The 27,666-nt window shown below is 38.3% G+C and overlaps 1 protein-coding gene across 9 annotated transcripts in view; it reads right to left on the bottom strand.

Moving 5' to 3' along the window:
* COL9A1 (collagen type IX alpha 1 chain) overlaps nucleotides 1–25,419 on the bottom strand; it is a 177,486-nt gene extending 152,067 nt beyond the window's left edge. For 2 of the 9 annotated variants that reach the window (XM_028847450.2, XM_077999786.1), the window contains exon 1: nucleotides 25,237–25,388. Coding sequence is in view for 1 of the 9 variants with exons in the window: in XM_015136653.3 (XP_014992139.2) it covers nucleotides 25,237–25,264 (28 nt within the window). In the remaining 8 variants the exon portion in view is untranslated. Of the gene's footprint in view, nucleotides 1–25,088; nucleotides 25,202–25,236 lie in introns of those variants that run through there. The other 7 variants (XM_077999780.1, XM_077999783.1, XM_077999781.1 and 4 more) reach the window with 6 other exon arrangements.
* Between the last annotated feature and the right edge of the window lie 2,247 nt (nucleotides 25,420–27,666).

Raw genomic sequence — 27,666 nt, 5'->3', positions numbered from 1 at the left:
CTTGTCCATCACAATAAGGAGTTTGGTTATTAATCTAATTACTTTGGGTAAACATTAGAAAATTTTAAGCAAAAAATAATATTGCCAGTGAATATGGTGAGAAACAATTCAAGATATATTTTACAGGTAGAACCAGGAGAGCTTGTTCAAGTATCAGATATACAGGTGAGAAAGAGAAAGATTCATGAAGCCAGGTACTTACACTGTAAAACATAATTCATACTTCTATTTTTACAAAATAGAAATTGTAAATTTCCTAACATTATTGAAATTAAATTAAAAGGAAAACTCTGCTTCCTCTCTTTCTCTTCTTCTCCACCTCATCCCCACAGAGAATTTTATCATCATCACATCAGTTTCTGCATTCCATTAATTTTAGTCACACCATGCCTGTGCTGGGAATGACACATAGTTTATTGTACCAATGTGCTATGCACAGGAGGAAAGAGAGAGTTATTCTTGTTCCAAGAAAAAAAAAAAAAATCAACTATCTTGCCATATTCACCAAAGTGCTTTTCGCTTAAATAACTGAGTGTGTCCCTAGTGGTAAACGTGTCTGGGATTACTTACCCCATCCATAGCCCCTTCTCTGAGAACTACTGATAAGGTTTGGCTCTGTGTCCGGTTCCCACCCACAACTCACTTTGAATTGTAATAATCCCCACGTGTCATGAGAGAGACTCAGTGTGAGGTAATTGTATCTTGCGGGCGGGTTTTTCCCATGCCTTTCTTGTGATAGTGAATAAGTCTCACGAGATCTGATGGTTTTATAAAGGGGAGTTCCCCTACAGAAGCTCTCTTGCCTGCCAGCATGTAAGACATCCCTTAGCTCTTCCTTTGTCTTCCACCATGATTGTCAGGCCTCCCCAGTCATGTGGAACTGTAAGTCCATTAAACCTCTTTCCTTTATAAATTACGTGGTCTCGGGTATGTCTTTATTAGCAGCATGAGAACAGACAAATACAACTACCTTTACCTGTAATCTCACCCAAGGAACCAGCCCAGACATCCATGTTTGCACCATGTAATTTCATTCCCTACCCCCAACACATACGTGATTGGACCAGGATTGCCGGCTAGTTTATTAGTAGATAAAAGGGTTGATAAAGCAAAGACAAAGAGAGCCCACTAGTGTTAGGTTATGGAACTGACAGGTCATGGAGAGAGAACTTGAAACCATACCAAGGTAAGACAAAGCCAAGTACATGCTGCAGTTATGGGGAAAAGAAACTGTAGCAGGTCAGGAGATGGGAAAGACCAGACCAGTATAAAGGCAGATAGTGGAAGACCAAAACAGAAACAAGAGAGCATGCAGACTTCAAATTCAACAATCTAATGGTTTGGGTGGGTGTTTTGCAACCAGAAGTCCTGGCTGAAACAATCCCCTACTCCATTCAGCGTATAATGCTATTTACAAATACCAGACTTTAAGTCAACTTTTATTAGGAACAAATCTGAAGCCTGGCTATACTGGGCCATTGGTGGATATTGTTGACCAACTGACCATCTTCCATTCAATGAAACAAGATTCTGTCTCAGAGTATGAATCTTCCAGATAGCTCGAGACCGTCAAGGTCATTAAACCCTCTGACTCATGGAAAGGGAAGGAGTTTAAAAATTATATCTCCTCTTTCCAAAAATCCCTGACACTTAAAAAAACTTTCCATGACACTTAAAAAAACTGTCATGATTGAAACTACAAAAAAAGGCATTTTTTTCTAGCCAATATTGCTTGTACTATCACTAATTTTCTAGCTGAGATTAGAATATGTATAGTGATAAGATGAAGTATATGAAAGTTACATTATCATATTGTGCTATATTGTAGAACCAAAACAAAAAGAAATTGTGAAGGTCTGTCACTCAAAATGTGTGGGAACCTGATAAGAAAAAGGGAGTCTGGAATGTGACAAAACCCATGGATAAATATAACTAAGTGTAGCAAAACTCAAACAATAGATATTCTGGGCACTAAAAGATCTAAAATAGAAACAAGGACAAAATGATACATTTTTAACTGTATATTCACACACATACTGTATTCCTGTGTATGTATACCCTATACATATGTGTATACTAATACATAAAGAAAAGGCCGGGGGAAGACCGATAATAACTGTGATTACCTCTGGAAAAGCTACATGAGTGGTCAAGGGGGACTTGGGCTTCATCTGTAATGTCTGACCTTTTCTTACATGAAATATGTATATCATTAAATATACTTTTTAATTATTTAGAAAAGTATTGAACAAACACTTAAGAATGAAAAAAGAAAACGCTGCATAAGAAACTGTGCTAATGTGAAAATAGTTGCAAAACATAGGGATGTGATGTTAGCCAGTTTGCCAACCTGTGAACATATGGAAGTCATGGCTAAAAGTTTACAAATTCATGCTACTAAATTCTGACACAAAACTTTAACAAGTCTTTACCATCAGCTGTTTAATTGAAATGAGAAGGAATAAGATTTATCTACATACTGCCCAATGGCATAATTAGAGAATAATAGATTCCCTTAGAGTTCAGTTCTCAACAAAAGATGAACAGTCCTGGGCTCTTTCTCACCCAACCTTGATAAAATTTGAAAAGCTGTCCCTGTCAGGAAAGCTGGTAAGAGATTAGCTGAAGCAGTAGTGCTGATAAGGAACTTCCAACCCTTAAAGTCTGAGGTGCCTCTATTGCAAAAAAATTAGCTGTGGACAAATAGGAAACAACAAATGACAGGCGACCTGTTCTAAGAATTGCTGTTAAGGCACAACCTAAGATTGATGTATCAAATAGTTGTCCATCTCGTCATTTCTTAATCACCCCGTTCAAACCATCCTGTTATTCAACACATAACTGAAATTTCTAACATCGAACCAAAAACCACCCCAACCATTTATCAGAATACTAATCACACTTTTGAAACATTACTTTTAAAAAAGAAAAAGGAAAGAAAAAGAATGAGAAATTCACTTGCTTGTGTGCTAGATATGTTAAACCTTTACAAAATCATGACCTAACCTAAAATGTTCTAGAAGCACAAGGTAAAATCATATTTATTTCCATGTGCCTTACAGACATCCTCCTTACCTCACTGAAGGTATTCTGAAGGAAAATTTGAGAGATCATTTTGGTACTAAAATGAAAGGTCCCTCTTTAAAAATGTATATTGAATGTTAGGAAAATCTTCAAAATGTCTAGGAGAAAGACTAGAAGGGAGATTTCCTTTGGAATATTTTTCTTCTGTTTTTGAAAGGAAAAAACACAAATAAATGAGTGAAGACATCAATTTAAAAGCACTCTGTTTTCCCCGTTCTTCTGTGCACATTACTGAATTCTGTAAACAGGGTGTATGAACTTCCAATTGATTTTCCACAAATAACTACAGATTTGCACAGATGTATTCATTCTTTTACAGTGCCCTGTGGGTCCAATACATTCATTTGCACAGCAGCTAGAGACAGTCTAGGAGAGATGCTGCAGGCCCCAGAGCAAGTGGGGCTAATTGGACTATGTGAGAATTGAACCCATGACCTTGGCCTCCACTAGGCTATAATCAAAAGAGTTAATAACCAACCAATAACTGCTCAGATAACAGCAATGTTCAAGCATAACAATAAGAAGAACAGTACTTCAGAAAATAAAATTTTAAGTATGCTGTTGAAAACCTGGATAGCAAATAGTGGAGCAAAAAATAAATACCTGCTTTCTAGTCAAGTTCAAAATACTTTTCTTGTTGTTGTTAAACCTCAGATAACTTTTGGTGAAATAATTTTGAATGTATATTTTATTTCTTTGTTTGTTTGTTTGTTTTGAGACAGAGTTTCCCTCGGTTGCCCAGGCTGGAGTGCAGTGGCGCGATCTTGGCTCATCACAACCTCCACCTCCAATGCTCAAGCGATTCTCCTACCTCAGCCTCCTGAGTAGCTGGGATTACAGGCATGCACCACTATACCCAGCTAATTTGTGTATTTTTGGTAGAGACAAGGTTTCATCATTTTGCCAAGACTAGTCTTGAACTCCTGGCCTCAAGTCGTTCTCCCACCTCAGCCTCCCAAAGTGCTGGGATTACAGGCATGAGCCATCACACCCGGCCTCAAATGTATGTTTTAAACCAAAGTTTTTCTTATGCATAGTTTTTTTTTTTGTTTTGTTTTGTTTTGTTTTGTTTTGTTTGAGACGGAGTCTCGCTCTGTCACCCAGGCTGGAATGCAGTGGCGCGATCTCGGCTCACTGCAAGCTCCGCCTCCCGGGTTCATGCCATTCTCCTGCCTCAGCCTCCCAAGTAGCTGGGACTACAGGTGCCCACCACCACGCCCGGCTAATTTTTTTTGTATTTTAGTAGAGACGGGGTTTGACTGTGTTAGCCAGGATGATCTCGATCTCCTGACCTCATGATCTGCCCGTCTCGGCCTCCCAAAGTGCTGGGATTACAGGTGTGAGCCAGTTAAACAAGTCTTTATCCATTCAAAAAGTATATAAGACTGTTAAGAGTTCATCGCGATGGGAACAATAATAAGCTATTGATCAGAAAGGACTGAGTAATAAGCTAAAGTAGAAACAAGTTAGTAACTAACTAGTAAGTTAGTTACTAGCTTCTGTATGTGCATCTGCTGCAGAAAAAATAAAAGCAACCACAATGTTGAACACAAGCTACCAGCAACATTCAGCTCCATAAACAGCTCTCTATAGGTCCCAGATGAAGAGAGGGGCTAGACAAACCAAAAGTGAGCAACTGTAATGGTTAATTTTATGAGCTGACTTGGCTAGGCCAACGTACCCAGTACTTGGTCAAACATCAATCTAGAGTCTCCTGTGAAGGTATTTTATGGATGTTATTATTAGGTAAACAGTAGATTTAGAATAAAGCAGATCATCCCTCATAATGTGTGTGGGCCTACTCCACTTGGGTGAAGGCCTTAAAAGAAAACAGACTGAGTGTCTGCGGAGGAAGGGATTTTGCCTGTAGCCTACGTTCAGTCTCAAAGTGCAGCATGAACTCTTCCCTGGGACTGTAGGAGGGCAGCAGTGGACTAAGGGAGACCTGTCAGATGCTATACTTCAGGCAAGAAATGATAGTGACCCTAGTCATTAGGTGGTAGACATGCAATTCCATCAATACATGGGTGGGAGAATCCCAAATTGGATCTGCATCTCTTTGGAAATACTGGGTCCTGAAGGCTGCAGCTGATTATACCATAGAGCGATGACCAAGCCTTATGCAGGTATCCAGCTAAGTATTCTTACAAGTTCCTGAGGTGGGCAGGCAGGAAAATCAACCAGCTACTTTGCAATTACGGTGACTACATTTTTAATTATGGTCATGTGCCACATAAGAATGTTACAGTCAATGGCCAACTGTATATATGACTGTAGCCCCATGAGATTATAATGAACCTGAAAAACTATCACTCAGTGATGTCACAGTGAAACTACCTTTGCAAGATTGTAACTGAGGAGATTATGACAGTGAAAGAGATCAGACGTAACCAACTCTATCTTGCTTCTAAACCTTTAAGCTGTCCTTGTTCATTCCTGAGTGAGGAACTTTGGGAAGGAATTCAGTTCATGGTTTGACTCTGAAACAAAATTGATAACAACCCTGTCCTGAAAAGACCCCCTTCTTGCCTGGGGTCCAGTCTGCCTTTGCAGGACTACCAAGTTAGCTACAAGATTGCAAATTGCAGTTTGGGGGTCATGCAGCCTCTGGCTCCAAGAGTCTGAACCTCCCCAGGGGGTCACACAGCCTCTGGCTCCAAGAGTCTGAACCTCCCCAAATTGCTCCTGGGGATAACATCATGATTGTGAAACCTAAGATCAGAGCTTGAGATATGTTGCAGACCCTGAACTCGATGGATCAGCTGACACCACCCAGACCAGTAATCTGGGCCAACCAGTTCTGCCATCTCACCCAGGAACAGAAGACATTTAAAAAACCTAACTTCAACCCCCTATGATTCTATTTCCAACCTGACCAATCAGCACTCCCTACTTCCCAAGGCCCTACCCATCAAATTAGCTTTAAAAACTCTGATCCCTGAATGTTTGAGGAGACTGATTTGAGTAATAATAAAACTCCAGGCCCCTGCACAGCAGCTCTGCATGAATTACTCTTTCTTCATTGCAAATTCCTTGTCTCGATAAATCAGTTCTGTCTAGGCAGCAGGCAAGGTGAACCCACTGGATGGTTACAATAGCCATTGTGAAATTGTAGCACGTAACACATCACTTACAAGTTTGTGATGATGCTGGTATAAACAAATCTTGTGCTGCCAGTCTTACAAAAGCATAACATTACAGCCGGTCGCAGTGGCTCATATCTGTAATCCCAGCATTTTGGGAGGCTGAGGCGGGCGGATCGCCTTAAGTTAGAAGTTGGAGAACAGCCTGGCCAACATAGTGAAACCCAGTCTCTACTAAAAAAAGAAAAAAATACAAAAAAATTCGCCAGACGTGGTGGTGCGCACTGTTGTCCTAGCTACTCAGGAGGCTGAGGCAAGAGAATCGCTTGAACCCGGGCGGCGGAGGTTGGCAGTAAGCCGAAATCGCGCCACCACACTCCAGCCTGGGTGACGGAGCCAGACTCCATCTCTTAAAAAAAAAAAAAAAAAAAAAAAAAAGCATAACACATACAATTATGTGCACTATAACTGTGTTACTAGTTTATGTATTTCCTACACTGTGCTTTTTATTGTTATTTTAGAGTGTACTCCTTTACTTATATATATATATTTTTTAAAGTTTATGTACCACCAGGGATGAGGTTAAAACAAAATGTTAACTATAAAACAACATCAGGCAGGTCCTTCAGGGGGTATCCCAGAAAGAGACATTGTTATCACAGGAGATGACAGCTCCATGCACGCTATTGCCCCTGAAGACCTTATGGGACAGGATGTGGAGGTGAAAGACAGTGATATTGATGATCCTAAACCCTGTGTAGGCCTCAGCTAGTGTGTATCCCTGTGTCTTCATTTTTAATTTTAAAAAAGTGTAAAAAGTAAAAAATCAAAAAATGTTAAAATAGAAAAAAGCGGGCCGGGCGCGGTGGCTCAAGCCTGTAATCCCAGCACTCTGGGAGGCCGAGGCGGGTGGATCACGAGGTCAGGAGATTGAGACTATCCTGGCTAACATGGTGAAACCCCGTCTCTACTAAAAATACAAAAAACTAGCCGGGCGTGGTGGCGGGCGCCTGTAGTCTCAGCTACTTGGGAGGCTGAGGCGGGAGAATGGCGTGAACCCGGGAGGCGGAGCTTGCAGTGAGCCGAGATCACGCCATTGCACTCCAGCCTGGGAGACACAGCGAGACTCCGTCTCAAAAAAAAAAAAAAAAAAAAAAAAATAGAAAAAAGCTTATAGGATAAGGATATAAAAAAGAAAATGTTTTCGTACAGCTATACAACGTGTTTGTGTTTACGCTAAGGATTATTACAAGAGTCAAAAAGTTTAAAAATTAAAAGTTTATAAAGCAATAAAATTACAGTAAGCTAAGGTTAACTTATTATTGAAGAAATAAAAAATTTTAAATAAATTCGTGTAGCCTAAGTATACAGGGTTTATAAAGTCTACAGTAGTGAACAGTAATGTCCTAGATCTTCACATTCATTCACCATCCACCCACTCAATCCCCCACAGCAACTGCCAGTCCTGCACGCTCCATTCATGGTAAGTGCCCTATATAGGTGTACTTTTTAAAATCTTTTTTCTCTTTTTCAGAGTCTCATTCTGTCACCCAGGTTGGAGTAGTGTGCAGTGGTGCGATCTTGGCTCACTGCAACCTCCACCTCTTTGGCTCAAGTGATTCTCCTGCCTCAGTCTCCCAAGTAGCTGAGATTACAGGCACCTGCCACAACACCTGGCTAAGTTTTGTATTTTTAGTGGAGATTGGGTTTCACTACATTGGCCAGGCTGGTCTCAAACTCCTGACCTCAAGTGATCCTCCTGCCTCGGCCTCCCAAAGTGCTGAGATTACATGTGTGAGCCACCATGCCTGGCCCGTTTTTTATCTTTTATACCTTATTTGTATTGTACTTTTTCTATGTTTACATATGTTTAGATACACAATTACTTACCATTGTGTTACAATTGCTTACAGTATTCAGTAGAGTAACATACTGTACAGGTTTGTAGCCTAGAAGCGATAGACTATACCTATAGCCTAGACATATAGTAGGCTATACCATCTGGGTTTGTGTAAGTACATTCTATGATGTTCACACAAGGAAGTCACCTAACAAATGCATTTCTCAGAATGTATTCCTGTCGTTAAGTGACACATGACTGTACAGCTAAATAAACCTGGGAAGTTCTGGTTTCATGATTATAAGGAGAGAACGGGGGACCTAGGGGCACAGTTTGCTCTGCATTCTAGAAAAAGGGAGCAATGACTTTTCTAGTCTATCTCTGGAATTATCCCCAATAGACAAAATCCTGGCTATGTTTTTGCAGTCTGCCTCCTTGACATATACCTTCTTACAACACAGATGAATGATGAGGCTTTCTTGGCTTGGTGGGCCATGAGGATCATCCAACTTAGTCCTCTTAGGCTGATTCTATGCCCAATTAATAACTTAAGTGTAATGTCACTTCCCATGGAGATTTTCCTATAAGAAGCAAGTTGCCATAGTAGCAACCATAAACATTTTTTCTTCTTTTTTAAAATTTTGGGGTATGGGCATGGTGGCTCATACCTGTAATCCTACCACTTTAGGGGCTGAGCCAGGAGGATCACTTGAGCCCAAAATTTGAGACCGACTTGGGCAGTATAGGAACATTTTGTCTCTACAAAAAATTTAAAGATTAGCCAGGCATAGTGACACAAGCCTGTAGTCCCATCTACTCAGGAGGCTGAAGCAGGGGGATTGCTTGAGCTGAGGAAGTCGAGGCTGCAGTGAGCCATGTTCACACCACTGCACCCCAGCCTGGGTGACAGAGCAAGACCTCATCTCAAAAAAAATTTTAGAATAAATTTTATTGCGCATATTTAAGGTATACAGCATGATGTTATGAGATACATATGTACAGTAAAATGGTTACTATAGTGAAACAAATTAAGATATCCATCATCTCACATAGTTACCCACGTTTCCCTCCTGTGGCAAGAGCAGTTATAATCTGCTCATTTAGCAAAAATATTGAATACAATGCACCATTATTTAATGTAGTCCTCATGCTATATATTAGACCTTTAGACTTGTTCAGCCTACATATCTGCTACTATCTATTAAGAACTTTAAATCTGCATCTCCCAATTTTCTCCCCTCCACCTGAGCCTAGTAGCCACTGTTTTAGTTTCAATCTCCATACATTTGACCTTTTTTTTTTAAGATTCCACATATAAGTGAAATCATGCAATATTTTGCTTTTGTTTTGTCTGGCTTGTTTCACTTACCAGGTCCATCCATGTTGTGGGAAATGGCAAGATCTCCTCCTTTTCTAATGCTTAATAATATTCTATTGTATATACATATACCACAGTTTCTTTATCCATTCATCTGATGACAGACACCTAGCTTGCTTTCATATCCTGGCTATTGTGAATAATGCTGCAATGAACATGGGAGTGTAGATATCTTTAAGAGGTAGTGATTTCATTTCTGTTGTATATATACCCCAAAAGAGAGATTGCTGGGCCATATGATAATTCTATTTTTTATTTATTTAGGAACATCCATATTGTTTTCCATAATGGTTGTACCAATTTACATTCCAATCAACAGTGTGCAAAAGTTCCCTTTTCTTCACACCCTTGCCAACACTTGTTATCTCTTGGCTTTTTGTTAATAGCTATCCTACCAGGTGTGAGATGAATCTCATAGTGATTTTGATTTGCATTTCCTTGATGATTAGTGATGTTGAATACCTTTTCATAGACCTCGTGGCCATTTTTATGTCTTCTTTGGAGAAATGTCTATTCAAGCACTTTGCCCATTTTTAAATCAGGTTATATGTTTTCTTGCTTTTGAGTTGCATAAGTTCTTTATAAATTTTGTATATTAACCCTGTATCAAATATATGGCTTGCAAATATTTTTTCCCAATCTATAGATTGCCTTTTCATTTTGTTGACTGTTTCCTTTGCTGTGCAGCTTTTTAATTTAATGTAGTCTAATGTATTTATTTTTTCTTTTATAGCCTGAGCTTTTGGTGTGATATCCAAGAAATCAATGCCAAGTTCAATGTCAAGGAGATTTTTCCCTATGTTTTCTTCTAGGAGTTTTATGGTTTTAGGTCTTACATTTAGGTTATTTATTTCACTTTGAGTTAAAATTATAAACTTTAAAATTTGCTTGACACTTTGGGAGGCCAAGACAAAAGGATCACTTGAGCCTAAGAGTTCAAGAACAGCCTGGACAACATAGTGAAACCTTGTCTCTACTAAAAATAAATAATAATTTTAAAAAAAAACTAGTCAGGTGTCGTGGTGAATGCCTATAGTCCCAGCTACTTGGGAGGCTGAAGTGTGAGGATCTCTTGAACCTGGGAGGTCACTGCTGCAGTGAGCTATGATCATGTGACCACACTCCAGCCTGGGCAAAAGAGCAAGTCCCTCTCTCAAAAAAAAAAAAAAAAATTGCTAGAGTTATACATTTCATTGTAAATTAATAAGTTGGTTCAAAGTTCATTTACAGTGATACTATGTGTGTAACATACAAATTAATTCTCTTGAATCTGAATGCTCAGAAAATTTCAAGTTTCCTGTGTCTTGCTAATTGACAAGAGAATAGAAGTTTATTAGGAAGAATTCAGGGGAAAAACTGAAGGAATGGGATGTGCAAAGTCACAGAGCCAGGAAAGAGAGTGTCATGTCCACACAATCATTTAACACAAATGAAGCAGAGACTGAGCATTTGAGCATTGTTGGAAGATAAGTCTGGAAAGGCCAGTTCAAGTCAGATCATCCCATGAATGCCTTGAGGAGACATTTAGATTTTCCCCCAAGGCCAAGGAGATTGCAGTCTATTTGTAAGAAGAAGAGTAAAATCATCAGATTTATTTTAGAAAAATATCTCTGTTGATGATGTGGAAGATGGATTAGAGTGGAGAGCAACTAGATGAACTGGGATGAGTTAGGAGGAGTCTCAGTGGGAAACTACATAGACCTGGAAAAAGGCAAGGGGAGTAGATACAGAGTATGGAGAGTCAAAAGGATAACACAAAACAAACCATATACGGGTGTTTAATGGAGAAGCATGTATAGATTTAGCTTAGTCAAATAATTGGAGAGCAATATCATTAACTGAGATAGGAAATGGAGAAGGAAAAGTAGGTTTTGTTGTTTTTTGTGTGGGTGGAGGATATATTAAATTTGGTTTTGAACATCTTGATTTTGAAATGATTATGAGTCATCCAAGTAGAGACGTTCAGAAGGCAATAGAAACTACAAGTCTATACTTCAGGAGAGCCATATGGGCATAAGCTGTAATTTTAGGATTTGCTGTAAATGATAGGCAAAGTTACAGAAGTTGATGACTTAGAATTTGGCAGTGGTGTTGGGGATTCAGGGAATGAGGTAAGATAAGAAGAGTAAGAATAAAATTCTGGGCCGGGCACGGTGGCTCACGCCTGAAATCCCAGCATTTTGCAAGGCCGAGGCGGGCAGATCACTTGTGGTCAGAAGTTTGAGACCAGCCTGGCCAACATGGTGAAATACCATCTCTACCAAAAAATACAAAAATTAGCTAGGTGTGGTGGTGCGTGCCTGTAACCCCAGCTACTCGGGAGGCTGAGGCAGGAGAATCACTTGAACCCGGGAGGCAGAGGTTGCAGTGAGCCAAGATCACACCACTGCACTCCAGGTTGGGTGACAGAGCGAGACCCGGTCTCAGAAAAAAAAAAAAAAAAGAATAAAATTCCGAGGACCCACATATATAAGGTGTTAACAGAATGAGAAGAGCCATTCAAAGATTTTAAAAAGTAATCAGAAGTGTGGGAGAAGATACAAGTAGGTGCAATGTTATAAAAGCTCATGGAAGCAAATGTTTTAGGATAAAGAGAGAAGTCAATATTCCCAAATGCTGCATAGGGTACTAAGAGAATGAGGACTGAAAAGAGGCCACTCCATTTATAAGTTAAGTCATTCATGACCTTTTCCAGAACCATTTCATTAAAGTGGTGAGACAAAAGTAAGATTGTGAAGACAGTAAGTGAGAAAAACTCTTTCAAGAAGTTTGGCAGTTAGGAAAAGAAAGAAAATGGCAATATGTGAAGGAGGCAGGATAGAGCGAAGAGGCCCAGATTGAAGACCTTGAGTCTTTATCTTCTCCCTATTCTCGCCATCCAACAGCAAATGTCCTATTGATATTTCATTCAAATGATTTTCAAAACTCATTCTTCCTCGCTTTTCTTCAGTTGCTCAAGTGCTGTCAAGACTTCTTTGTTTGTCTCAGACCTGTTTCCATCTTCCCAACGACCCTCCCTGCTTCTTTTTGCTCTTCTCTCCAAGCCATCCTCCATCCTGCTGCCAGACTAATTTTCTAGTATACCAGTTACCTCAGGACATTAAGTCACTTAGAAAACATCTGGAGTTCCTCATTTATTCTAATTCCCTCTTCAACCTGACATCTGACCAAGCCAAGATTGATTCTCCCTAGACATCCCATAACCATCTCCTTCCACGCTTTAGCCAAGATGGACTTCTCACTGTCCAAGCCATTGAGCATGCTCTCCCTTCTGACTGATAAAACATCTGACTTTTCTCAGGTAATTAACCTCACCTGGCCTTCAAGATTCAACTCCCAAGCCTTCTATAGAAGAGGAGGAGGGGGAGGAATTAAGAATAATTATTAAACAATTTTATCTATCTTACCTTGCTGGTCGGCTAGAAAGAAGGGAGAAGGGAAACAAGAAGGGGAAACTGTTAAGAAAATAAATGAGGTCTATATTAATGTAGAAATTAATAAACATATAATATTGAATCTAGTATCACTCTTGACGAATCATTCACATACTTTTGATAGTGAAGTTCTCTGTTTACTTCAGATACTAACATCTAGTTTATACAGGATAACGACTACTATATTAAGGTTTCTAACCTACTATTCAATATGAAAACGATGATAATTGGTGGGTTTTGGACTCAGCTTTGCAATTGGAGCACTATTGAAAAATACCTGGGGAGCTTTCTGAAATCACACACACTCCAGGAGATTCTGTTTTCATCTCCTTCAATGGCTATGCCCTCTAGCTAAGAATCCCTGCTGCCCTGTGAGTCTTCTCACTAGTAGGAGTGGATCACTTTCCTCAGGTACAGGTTTGAGAGCCACTGCAGGGTATGTTGGGTGGTAAAAAGCAGAACAGTTACAAATCTGAGGTTGGTTATTCCTATGAAAAAGAAAACACAAAACATTATAGTAATTAATTGAGTGACTCCAATTCCTCAGAATATAAAGAATAGACCCAGGAAAGTACTCAATGTTACACAAGGAGACTTTTTTCCTCCCTAAATAGTCACAAAAGAATTTTTTAAACATGTAAGAAATGTAATATCAAAGTAAAAATAAATCAGCCAACCAGACTGTCTCCAATCTGTTGGGTGATATATTTAGCATATTTTGTAATTAAATGAGCTGACTTTTAAAGTTGTTTTGAGAATACAACTACTTAATTTACCTAATAAGACTGCATGGCACTCTACATATTATCCATTGTTAGCTGTACTCATACTGCTATGTCTTGTAGAGAGACTATGCTGCTTTTTCCTGCTACATTGTGTTAACAGTTTTAATGACGTGGACATAATTTCACAGGCGCAGTATTTTTTTTTTTACTCAGTTCATGAATATCAAACAATCCCAAGCTATTCTGATAACTAGCATCCTCGACCTGTGCTATTGCTGTTTGCTCATAACAATGATAACCAGTGTTTATTTAGCATCATGAAGTTTAATGAGTTTGTATTTCCTTCTATTAACAAAACTCACAGAACTCTGAAATAAGTAGGCCTGTAGCTCTGATGAAAAACCCTAAAGTTCCAGAACTTCAAATTTTATCTTAGAATTTTAAAATCAGTGGGGCTTGGGCCACTACCTACTCCATGAGTTCTCACTTATGGTGAGCATCAGAATCTCTTGGGGAGCTTGTTAAATACACAAATTCCCAGGCTGGGAGATTTTAACGAGGCTCAGAAACCTGCATTTAAAACAAGAACTCAAGACAGTCCTTGAACTTTGGCTTGAAAATTACTGACCAACACCCTCACTTATACATGATGAAACTGAGCCCCAGACAGAGTAAGTGACTTACTCAAGGTCACTTAGCTAGATAATGACAATCAAGTGTAGAACTGATGCAGCCTAATCCTTAGTTCTGTGTTCTTCCCACGCTTATACCCGCACTGTTTAGACTGCCCTTCTGGGTTCCTACAACATGGGAGATCACCTGTCTATTACTCCCGTGACAAGAAGTTCACAGACAGTATTCTACAGATGCCACAGACAGAAGGAAGTAAGTACCGTGGGAATAATAGAAGAAAGGCTGTTAAACATGTTACCTTCATCTTTCTGAATTTCACTTTTTTATCTGCATGCAAGCACCAATGGATCATTAGAGCAAAATACCAAGAGCTTGTGAGATGAAAAAAGATGACTATACGATGGCAAGTTTACTGTCTCCCTTAACATAACTAAAATAGTAAAAAAAGAAAAAAACAATTGTGTTCCTGATAACGAAATATCAGAAAGGCTACATTCTGAATTTACTTTTTCTTTCTGAATTTCAGTTTCTTGTCTATAAAAAGGTATGCTAAAACTACATACTAGGCAGAATGATCTTGAGTACAGCAATAGTACATGAACAGTGCTTCATACAATCCTAGAACATGGTATATACGCAATACATTCTATAATTTTTGAAAGTATTATATGGTGGAAGGGCCAACCTAATTACAATGGGCCAGGCTAATTACAATTACATACACACCAAAGTAGAATTATTGATACCTCCCATCCCTAGAGTGCTGCAGAAATTACAAAACATGGCAGCTAGATGATGTAGGAAACATTTACAAGTTTAAAGAGAACACCTATGTAGGGTAACATGGATGAATCTAATGGAATATAATATTGAGCAAAAGAAGCAAGACACAGTAACATAAATACTATGATTCCATTTATAAAAGTTAAAGACAGGCAAAACTAAACTATATTGCTTGGGAATGCATAGTTAGGCAGCAAAACTATAAAGTAAAGCCAGGAATTCAGGAATTCTCTCTTTCTTCTCTCCCCTTCCCCTTTTCTTCCTAGAAAACAAAAACACCAGCGTAGTGGTTCCTTCTGAAGGGTACTGAGGGGTTTGCCCGGAGAAAAGGCACATGAGTGCCTAAAAGGGTGTTAGCCTTGTTTTACTTCTTGACCTGGGTGGTGGTTAAACGGGTGTTGCCTTTAGAATAATGTGCCAATTTTCTAGTTGTTTTGTGCATTTCTATTATATATACTGTATTTCACAACAAAGTTTTAAAAAGATTTGTAAAAGACACATTTAGTAATAAAGCTGAAAGGAGTTACTCAACATTCCTATTAAAGATATTTGGTTGTCTCTCCACATGGACTACTAAGATAATAGAATTCAGCTGCACAGTGGGTCTATGTAAATATCCATTTGTGTACTGACACAGAGGACTCATGCCCTGGAGCCGCTGTGATGTTTAATTGAAAGGCATTTGATCAGAGGTTGCCAGGATCCATTAGACACTAAATATATCATCAACCTAATTACATATGACTTACTAGTTCAGTGCTGATTATATCCAAAATCATCAGAGTCTTAAAAATAGTCATGCTTGTTTGTCCCAACAATGTTTTCAACCATGGTTTCTATGGTTCTAACCACATATGGAGAAATAATATATGTCCTCACGGGGAGAAGAGTGATTTCTGAGTTTTAAAAAGGCGAAGGTTGTCATTTTGCCACTTTGAGAATATCCCTTGATCTAGTTTGATCTATGTATGTTCCACCTAGAGACTAAATTAAAACTCTAACCAAAATATTAAAGGATGGAAATATAGTCAATGACTGTGGTTTATCATTCCATTATTAGAATTGACTAGCAGTATTTTGACACCTAGATAAGACTGCTTTAGTGTGTCTATGTGTATTGTATTATTTAAGTTATATAATATTAGAAACTTAAAAACAATTTGGTCTCAGAGTTGGTGACTGAGGTTGAGTTTGGTATTCAGTTGTTTCCATGCAACTGAATTGTTAAAATGTTTACAATTTCCTGTGATTTATTTTCTGAAGCAAGAAAAGGGATCTAACATTAATATGCTTCTTTTAGATTAATTAGATTTACTTTAATGAAATATACAAACAAGAAAGTATAATTTATATTTATAGTTTAAAGAATAATAATAAAACAAACACCCTTTTTACCCACCACACAGCATAAGAAATAGAACATAACCGAAACCTTCACTTCCCTTTCTCCCCCATAAGAGGCAAATGCCACCCTGAATTTTGTGAATATCATTCCATGCTTTTCTTTGCACCTTTATGCGTATTGTTTGGTTTACCTGTTTTTAAGCTTTATATAAATGAAATCATGTGGCAGTATTCTTCAATAACTTTTCTTCATTCATTATTGTACTTTTGAGACTTATCATGTCAATAAATACATCTACTTCATTCATTTTAAATGCCATATATTCAACATGCCGTGACAGCAGTCAGACCATGTGTATCATATAGTTTCAGGGCACTGCCAATATTTCTTCAACAATTGCCATTTCCATATACACCAGCCTTTCACCCGCCCATGCCTCAATTTTTTGCCTGAAGGCTTTCTCTGGCCATCAGTGACTACTCAGTCTGAACACACAACAGGCTGAAAATACCAAGGATTTAATGTTCCTCGGGAGCAGTTCTCAACCAATAACTGGGATAAACTAGAAGTAAGTGTTGTAAACTGTCTCCCAGAGTTCCCCAGCAGGATCAAACTCCAATTGCCCACAGTGATAGTGTGATAACACACCTTTATTGGTTTTCTTCCCTTTTGTTTAACTTCCCCATTATCTGCTGGTGTTTCTTGGAAACATATCCCAAACAAAACCCTCTCCATTCATTGCCTCAGGTCTGTCTTTGGAAGGACACAAACTAAAACAGCAGGAAAATTAAACTTAAGAACCTCTAAATACCTGATTCTGCTACGCCTCCAAGATAATGCAGCCATGCTCCAGATTTCTTCAGGGGTGTCTGGGAGTTAAGCTCCTCTTGAAATCCAAAATAGGAAACACAAATAAAAGTCCTCAGCCTGTTCTGCCCTCACTTAATTAGCACATGTAAAACTGAAACACATCTTTCCTGAATCTCTTCCTTTTCTCTCTCTCTTCTCTCCCCTTCCCCTTATCTTCCTAGAAAATACACAAGCTTTTCTTGAACTTTCCCTGCATCCTATCTTCCTTCCCTGTTGGAAAGCGAGCTTCCTGAGTTCACTACCATTGACTGAAGGGACATCCTTTCTATACTACAGGAGAACTCTATGTTCTAGGTCATCCAGGCTCAGCCCTGGGTATGTTAAGTAGGAAAGATTAAGGAATTTATAAAATTCTCTCTCAAAACTTGTATACATTTATTTTTTAATTTCAGAAACTACCACTTGTCTTTATCTTTAATTCTTTCTGAAACATCCATTTCCCTGGTAGAAGTTAGACAGTAAAGAAAAAATACATAGGAGGAAAAAAGAAAAGGCAAATAAAGAACACAAAATTTCAGGATCTGTTCATAGAAAAATAGGCCAATTTCAAACAAACAGTTCTCCCAAGACTCAAAGAAACTAAAGGCAAGTTGGCTTTCCTTTAAAAAAAAAAAAAAAAAGATCCTGAAGGAATAACAAGAGATAGATCAAAAGAGAGCTGAAACAAGAACAAGAGATAAAAAGTGAGTCTGTGGAGCTCAGAGATGAATAGAAACATAAAATGAAATTATTACAGAGATGAAATTCTCATTAGAGTCAACAAATGGTAAGACATAGATATGGATAAAAATACAGTCTAGGAGAAAAAGAATAGCCTTGAGTAAATAACATAAAATGAATTTGAAAAGAACAGAGTTAAAATAAGAAAGGAGGTGGTATGGACATTAAACAATCATTGTCATGGAAGAAAATAATATATGGAATGGGAAAAATTCAAATATATAATTGAATATAATTTTCTTGAAACAAAATCTCAAATCTATAGATTACAAAGATATAGCCAATATCCTGAAAATTTTGATGAAGGCTAATTACTAAGATATCTTAAAAATGAATTTAGAGCAGCAGGCTGTAAGAAGTTACACAGTAGAAAATAAGAAGCACATGAACCAAGTCGACCAAAATGAGAAAGAATAGGAGGAAATGAACTGAAGAGGCATTTAAGATCCTGGCATTTAGTAAGCCTACCATGGTGTGGTTGTTAAGAGGCCAGCGCTGTAAACTGCCTAGATTTGGATCCCATCTGCCCTTTATTACCTGTGTGACCAAAGCAAGTTATTTTGCCTCTCGATGCCTCAATATTCTTAATTTTAAAATGGAGATGATATTAGCCACTCACATAACACAGTGACTGTGAAGATTGAGAAAATATATTTAGTCTTCTTTAAAAAATGCCTTGCCGGCCGGGCGCAGTGGCTCACGCCTGTAATCCCAGCACTTTAGGAGGCCGAGGCGGGGGGATCACGAGGTCAGGAGATCGAGACCATCCTGGCTAACACGGTGAAACCCCGTCTCTACTAAAAATACGAAAAATGAGCCAGGCGTGGTGGCGGGCGCCTGTAGTCCCAGCTGCTCGGGAGGCTGAGGCAGGAGAATGGCGTGAACCCGGGAGGCAGAGCTTGCAGTGAGCTGAGATCCCGCCACTGCCACTACACTCCAGCCCGGGCGACAGAGCGAGACTCTGTCTCAAAAAAAAATAAAAAATGCTTTGCCATATTCAGCACTATTAACTATTATTAAGTTCAACAGAGCTTGGTGATTCTCTGAAGGTAAGAAAGTGACAGGGAAGACACGAGATGATTCCTTGGTTTCAGGATGTGAAAATCATAATGCTATGCCCTATAGAGAGAACACAGAACAAAGGGAATACAGAAGAAATGATTTTTTTTAATTCTCAAATATAGTCCCCATCCAAATCTCATCTTGAACTGTAGTTCCCATAATTCCTGTGTGTATTGGGAGGGGACCACATGGGAAAAATTGAATCATGGGAATGGTTTCCCCCATCCTATTCTCGTGATAGTGAATTAGTTCTCAGGAGATCTAGTGGTTTCATAAGGGGCTCTCCACCATCACTCTGCACTTCTTGCTGCCACCATGTGAAAAAGGATGTGTTTGGCCGGGCGTGGTGGCTCAAGCCTGTAATCCCAGCACTTTGGGAGGCCGAGACGGGCGGATCACGAGGTCAGGAGATCGAGACCATCCTGGCTAACCCGGTGAAACCCCATCTCTAGTAAAAAAAATACAAAAAAATAGCCGGGCGAGGTGGCGAGCGTCTGTAGTCCCAGCTACTCGGGAGGCTGAGGCAGGAGAATGGCGTAAACCCGGGAGGCGGAGCTTGCAGTGAGCCAAGATCCGGCCACTGCACTCCAGGCTGGGCGACAGAGCGAGACTCCGTCTCAAAAAAAAAAAAAAAAAAAAAAAAAGGATGTGTTTGCTTCCCCTTCTGCCATGATTGTAAGTTTCCTGAGGCCTCCCAGCCATGCTGAACTGTGGGTCAATTAAACCTCTTTCCGTTAGAAATTATCCAGTCTTGGGTATGTCTTTATTAGCAGCGTGAGAATGGACTAATACATCAATTATAATGGATTCATTTTGAACATGTTAAGATTGACTTATCTTTGAGAAGATAGGTAGAGAGGTCCTGTGGGCACCTAGAGCTCACCTAGGACTGAAGACAGGTGTACATGGCTTTAATGTGAGTGCAGAAGCCATGAATGTGGATAAGATCTCCTTTGTGACGTACACAACGAAAGAAGAAAAAGGGTGAGAACTGAACCTGTGGAACATTCCCATTTATCAGCTGACAGAAGACTAAGGCCTGTGACAAAGGACCAATGAAAAAATAAAGGAGAGGATAAATGATGAATCAAAGGCACAAGGACAGGCTGGGCACAGTGGCTAGTGCCTGTAATCTCAGCACTTTGGGAGGCCAAGGTGGGTGGATCACTTGAGCTCAGGAGTTCAAGACCAGTTTGGGCAACATGGGAAGGCTCCGTGGGGGCGGGGGGCGGGGTGTGTGTGTGTGTATATATATATATGTATGTATAACAAGTACATTGGAGAGGCTGTGTTCAGGAGCACAGATGAATGGGTTGGACTTTACCAAGAGAAGCACGTTTTTTCCACTGAGAAAGAAAACCATAAGGGTGTGTGTGGAAGCAGGTAAGTGTGTAGACTGTAGTTGGTAAAGCTGAAAAAGCTCCTACGGAAAGATTCTCCCCAGGGCCTGAAAGCTTAAGGGAATGAATAACTCCTCCCTCCTCAGGCCCAGTCCTCAGGCGCAAAGCCACATGCGCTAGCAGTGTGCATTAGCAAGATAGCAGAAGCAGGAAGAGAGTTAGCCCGAAGACATGTACCCTGTGAAGACCCAGAGAGAGGCCGTCCAGGTACCACGTAGCAGTTACATCAGACTGAGACATTTCCTGTTTACAGGAGACTATAAAACCTCTGCCCCGTCCTCATTTGGTGCTGATGCCATTTTAGGCCTCAGCCCGCCTGCACCCAGGCGCTCATTAAAACAGCATGTTGCTCCACACCGCCTCTTGTTGTCTGTTGGAGCGCTCTCGGGATTCCAACCGATACAAGAACATTTCACCTACCTGGTGCTTTGGCCTCATCTATAAAGTAAAAGCAAAGCCATCTGTTGTTAAATATGGAAACTCTGTGTAGCAGTGAAGATTAGGAGTAGTTAATGATAGAAGGATGACCCCTCTCAAAAAAAAAAAAAAAGAAAAAAAAAGTTACATTGAGGGCCCAGCAGACATTGAATGAAAAATATGAACTCAAGTTAAAAATTTTTTTGCATTTTTTTCCAGCAGCTTTTCTACTGTCCTGAAACAAGGTAGAGAATCTGAGGTAAGATATGGCATGAAAAATGTTTGACATGGCTACTTTTGCCGTAAACAGAAAGTAGAAAATAATTAAAAGTAGTTCCATTTCTAGCGTTACCTAAAGTGCAGTGTTGCCTTATAAGACAGAATACCTGGACCCTGCCTCATGTGTGCCTATTGTTTGCTGAACGGATTTTAATCCTATAATAAAATCTCTCACAACATGCCATGGAAAGTATTTCCTAGAATTCTTAAAAACTAATGAGAAGGAAGCTTGAACATGCTGATTAACATAGAAGCTAGCTACTGGAAAAGAAAAGCAAAATTGAAAGATATTGTTTTAATATCCTTTCAGCTACTCTAAGATTACATAACTGAATATAGAACAAGCTATATAAAGTACAAGGCTTAGTAAAAGAAACATCAGGCTAATACCTGAGTTTTCATACTTATGGCTTAAACTTCTCATACAATGTACTACTAGCCTAATAGACATTTTAGAATTAATTATTGCAAGTAGTTCATGGAGATAAGTGCATTTTTATTCAACTTTAAGTAGTTTGTTTCATTGAGTATAAATAAGCAATCTCATCAATGATCACTTCAAAGATACAGTTTATTAAATATCTTAATCATTATTCACAAAGCATTATAGGATTATTAGTAAAGCTCCCTAATAGATAGTATCATTATTTTCACTCTTTCCAAGGAGTCAGTTGTCAATATAAAAAATATGTTTAGAGAACGGGTCAGTAAAGCAGCGATTTGAATAATGAAGGATATTTGAACAATTGAAGGATAATGAATCAAACTGAGGCAAACAAAGGAAGTGAAAATGAAGAATAAAGTGATGTAAAGAATTACTGTAAGAATAGTAAGGAGTATTTTATAAACAAACTGTCAAAAGCAAATTCTTCACAATAAACAAACTCTGAACAATAAGTCTATGAGGAGTTGCCACTGAACTTTAAGTTGCTCGAACACACTAACTGTGGAAGAGTAGTACAAATGACAAGTAGGCTTCCCACTAGAAAATAAAAATTTGATTCCAGCAGTAGCACATCTTCAAGTCCCTCCTCCTCACTTCCTCCTTTCTTAGACATTCTTTGTCAAAACAAAACAGATCTACTTAAAAGGCCAAAGGCCACTGGAGAAAGAGTTTATGATCAGACAACCCAGGTGTCCTGTGTCTATAAGGGAAATACAGGTCTTGAAATGAGATGGACTGGAAATAATGAATTAGTTAGAATTCACAGGGAAAGAACTTCATTCCTTAGCATTTATCTTCATGGTATTGTTTCTGTGGTGTATTAGTACTTCAGTAACTTATTCCTGTAATGATCTAGGTTACATGTAGGCATGTATTTATCACAATAATCTGATGGCTGTCTAATAACTAGTCACATACATGACATCTCTACTTCATATAGTAGGAGAAACTTACTCTAAAGTAAAATATGATACATATGCCTTTTTAATTCTGCAATAACCCATTCATCTTTATTAATAGATTTTTAAAATTACCAATATGTATTTTTCTGAAATGTATGCAATCAATCCTTTGTCAATTCTTTACTACTATGATCTGAAGGAAGTTGCAATTCAGAGAGAGTAAGGTTTACAATTATACTTGAAGATGAGAGTACTAAACATCTGTGATATATCTGAAAACCTAGCCAATGGGTGACTACTGCTTTCAGTACCTGACTTGCTGCCTAGTAAACTAAACTGGGTGCCTAAAATTCCCTTTGTTTATTTTCAACTTCAATTATATATAAATTGAAAGATATTGTTTTAATATCCTTTCAGCTACTCTAAGATTACATAACTGAATATAGAACAAGCTATATAAAGTACAAGGCTTAGTAAAAGAAACATCAGGCTAATACCTGCGTTTTCATACTTAGTACAAAAGTCTAAAATATTTTTTACCACCGACCTGAATATAGCTTAAACTTCTCATACAATGTACTACTAGCTTAATAGTCATTTTAGAATTAATTATTGCAAGTAGTTCATGGAGATAAATGCATTTTTATTCAACTTTAAGTAGTTTGATTCATTGTTTTGATTATAAATAAGCAATCTCATCAATGATCACTTCCAAGTTACAGTTTAATATCTTAATCATTACTCACAAAGCATTATAGGATTATTAATAAAGCTCCCTAATAGATAATATTATTATTTTCACTCTTTCCAAGGAGTCAGTTGTCAATATAAAAAATATGTTAATATAAGAATAGTAAGGAGCATTTTATAAATAAACTGTTAAAAGCAAATTTCATTACCTTACTTGCTGCCTAGTAAACTAAACTGGGTGCCTAAAATTCCCTTTATTTTTCAACTTTAATTATATATGCACAGTATTTTAATTACTTAGCCTCTATTGTTCCAGATGCTTAGATTTTTCCATATCAAAATTCTCCAGTTTCCATTGTGTTATTTCCTATTATAAGATTATTCAAAGTAGTTTTTTTCTTTATTGTTGTTTTTCAAAGGGAGGCAAACTGACCAGTTGTGTTTGGGGTTATTTCACAATGCTAGCTCCTTCCTGTATACAAATTCACACAGGCACCCGTATTCATACAAATGCTGGCCCTAGGTAAAAAAATAAGGTTGCCAAGCATTTGAAGTCTTGAGACCATTCTTTCTTTGCTCCTCCTTTGGGGATCACCACCTCCCCTTCAATTATTCTGCATTCTCCTTTTTCTCCTCTTCCTTACAAAGAGCCTGGAATCAGTCACAGCTCCTGACACTCCTGAGTTACATGGCCTACTTCTGAGGCACGCATAGACTTGGTAGCAAAGCAAAGGGAAAGGAAGCGACAGACCTGTCTCAGCTGCCAGCTGCAATCTTTCTCACACACCAGTGCCTCTCCTTCTTACAAGTTACATCCTGTCAGTAGACGGACTGGCCCAACAACAAAATTGTATCTATTGAGGTTAAACTTGCCCCAAACAGTGTTTGTTGGAGCAGAGAGGAAGAAAGGGTACAAAATAGGAAGGTGAGTTCTCGAAAGAGTTAAAATCCAGCCTTAAAAATTCCACATATGCTCAGTCAAGTAAATCCTCATGAATTTTTTTACTGATATTTTGTCCTAGAAGATAGTGATATTAACATATTCTAGAAAAGAAAAACCTTGATTCAGTAACAACCTCACTAAGTGAGAGATACGTGATTAAATGTTGATGACAAAATATATTTTGAGGTTAAATCAAAGTTTAATGAAGTTCTAAATATATAGAATGATTGAATATACACTTTTAAGAAAACATGCAATAGGAGACTAGATAGAGCTGAAAAAGAGGCATCCATAGATTTTAGATTGTTCATTTCTTATATATTTGATTTTATGTATGAGAGTGTTTGTTATCCTGATTCAGACTGAAACGACTTTGAATGGTATTTGTGGAATCACTTTTTTTTCTAGCCTGAGGAATAATTTATTGTGGAAAAGCTGAAAAGTTGCTCTAATTCACTAATATTTCAAAGCATCATTTATTTTCTCAGGGAAAGAACCAGAAAAATTGGATCCAAACTTAAAATATCAATATTCATAGTTTAGCATTTAAAAATGAATAACTATGTGGAGTTACCAGTGATACTTTTAAAATTTATATTTTTGCTATGTGTACTGTTTCAACAAAGTCATGAGTATACCAAAATGGGCTAACAGTCCTCATTTCAAAATGTTGCCCCAAAATAATTTCTGAACCACATGACAGATGTTTGATACAGATGACTAAATTTCTTGTCATGTTTATTGTTAATAGTAAAGCCAACAGAGTGCTAGACTTCAGACACTAATATCTTCAAAATATGGACTTACATGAAACTAGACAGCGACATCATCTTAAAGTACTTTTTTCTCTTAAACAAACAAATCAAAAAAAGCCAAGATCAGAGTTGAAAGGAAGAAAAATACATTGAGTGACACCATATGGCAGCCAGACACTGAGGTAGATGCTTCATATACCTTAGGTCATTTAACGTTATAGTTAAGTAGAAAATGTTTTAAAGTTGTGGAGGTATTTAACTAGTTTTTCATTTTCTAAGCCAGCACAGCTTTTGACTCACCTGTTCATAATGCAGAGATTATTTGTTCTGCCCTGCGTTTCTGTTGCACAACATTTTCTCTCTTTTAAAAGACATTTATTGAATCATCATCTGCCTCAGGCTTGATATGGCATAGCCTCTGAAAGACTGGTTTAGTACTTCAACTCACCTTTCAAAATATTTCCAGTGCAGGCCATTCAGTGTTCCAGGTACCTAATGAGTCATTTTCATCTTCCCAGTCTACCAAGCAGGATCTCAAAGCCTCCTTTATCTTTCTGGGTGTATACAGAGTCATTAAGCTCAAATATGTCCTTTGCCAACAGACTTGAGGGTTGGGTTTAGTTATTAACTTGGTGAGTCTCCACCCAGCTAACTATTCTAGGAAATCATTTGGTGAGTCAGGCATTCTTGTATTCACATTGCAGCAGCCAGTCATCTGTCCTAAGTGCTGCCGCCGAAGACTGAATGTCCTGGAAAGTTTGTTATCACATCTCCATTATGACAAAAGCATTGTGCCGAACAGATGAAAAAATGCATTGTCAATGGAATATTTTATGTTTGTTTTCCTTTAAGCAATGTTGCCTTGTTATAAAAGATCAATAAATATTTTTTCATTTCAATTCTGATGAGTCTGTGAGCTGTTACCATCAAGCACAGAGCAGCATCCTACTTTGGGATTGAGAAAGTGGGAAATCTAAAGTGAAAGTCTACAGTGATTAAACAAAACTGAAAACTGAGCCACTCCTCTTCCATCTGGTACAGAAATTGTGACCACATGCCCTTCTCTCCACTAAGAGGAAAGACCAGACTCACTGGTTCACTGGTATGTTTTCCTTATAGTAGACTGTGGTATGACAATGCCAAGTGATAAAACTTCTATGACACCCCTCTCTCCAGTTGATCCAAAGAACTTGGAGGGGAGGAAGAAGGGGGAAGATGTGAGGAGACACAGCAAGTTAGGCACCTCTGTTTTTTCACAGGAGCAAAAATAATAGGTTCTTATCTAGTTGGAAGGTGAGGATACTACTAATTCATAAAACAACATGAACAGAGTTAATTTTCTAAATGTCAAGACGTAAAGAAAATTTAACCTTCTTTAGGAAAAAAAATTCTAAAAGAAAGAAATACATTTGTATTAAATTATTACTAACCAAGCACCTTACATGTTTTTGCTCACAACAACTCCATAATGTTGCTGTTATTTCACCATTTTACTGATGTATTAGTCCGTTTTCATGCTGCTGATAAAGACATACCCAAGAGGGGGTAATTTATACATGAAAAAGGGGTTAGTGGACTTACAGTTCCATCATGGCAGAAGGCAAGGAGGAGCAAGTCACATCTTACATGGATGGCAGCAGGCAAAAAGAAAGAGCTGGCCAGGAACAGTGGCTCACACCTGTAATCCCAGCACTTTGGGAGGCTGAGGCAGGTGGATCACAAGGTCAGTAGTTTGAGACCAGCCTGACCAACATGGTGAAACCCTGTCTCTACTAAAAATACAAAAATTAGCCAGGCGTGGTGACAGGTTCCTGTAATCCCAGCTACTCAGGAGGCTGAGGTAGGAGAATTGATTGAATCTGGGAGGCAGAGGTTGCAGTGAGCCGAGATCACACCATTGCACTCCAGCCTGGGTGACAGAGTGAGACATCATCTCAAAAAAAAAAAAAAAAAAAAAAGAGAGAGAGAGAGAGCTTGTGCAGGGAAACACCTGTTTTTAAAACCATCAGATCTCATGAAACTTATTCACTACCATGAGAACAGCATGGGAAAGACCCATCCCCATGATTCAATTACCTCCCACTGGGTCCCTCCCATGAAATGTGGACATAGTGGGAGTTACTATTCAAGATGAGATTTGGGTGGAGACACAGCCAAATCATATCAACAAATAAAGAAATTTAGGACAGTAACTTTCCCAGAATCATACAGCTGAGCCAAAATTTAGATGAGTTCATTGCATTTGTTTTTAAGCACCAGACTATTAAATTAGGTTTTGTTATTTTTGAAGAGCCAGAACTAATGGCAAGTATGTTGTATTGCCCATATAGTAAGGAATTAAAAGAAAACTAATGTGACTAGCATGTAGCCTTACAATTAGTCTGTGTTGTATATGTATAATACATATTTATAATATATACAATAACTTGTTTTGATACTAAATTTTACCTTTTTTAAAAAAAAATCACACGATGAAACTTTCAAAGTAATCATTCCAAGACAATGAGAAATAACTGTATTAAAACATAGCTAAAATTCGTAACACAGGCAGCATCAAGATTCAGTTCCAAAAGCAGATCCTACTGAAAGTTATAAAGTTAAAAAAAAAAAGTGTTCACATTTGACAAAGATGGGTTGTAGTGGCTCAAGTGTTCATTATTCTTATCTTTTCACATGTTTAGAATATTTTACATAGAAATATATTTATAAAAACATGGACCATTACCAATGCAGAACTTCTGGCCATTATCCTTACCTTGATTATACCCTAGGGAACCTTATTTTCCAACTTTGTACCTGAGCTCATAGGGAAAACCAGAAATAATAAAAAGAATATATGCTAGGTAGAAGCCTATCTGAACACATAATCTTTTTCTGG

Source organism: Macaca mulatta, chromosome 4, assembly GCF_049350105.2.
Source record: "Macaca mulatta isolate MMU2019108-1 chromosome 4, T2T-MMU8v2.0, whole genome shotgun sequence".
NCBI lineage: Eukaryota > Metazoa > Chordata > Mammalia > Primates > Cercopithecidae > Macaca > Macaca mulatta.
Note: the sequence above shows the minus strand (reverse complement) of the source record. Positions and strands in the feature narration are given on the sequence as shown.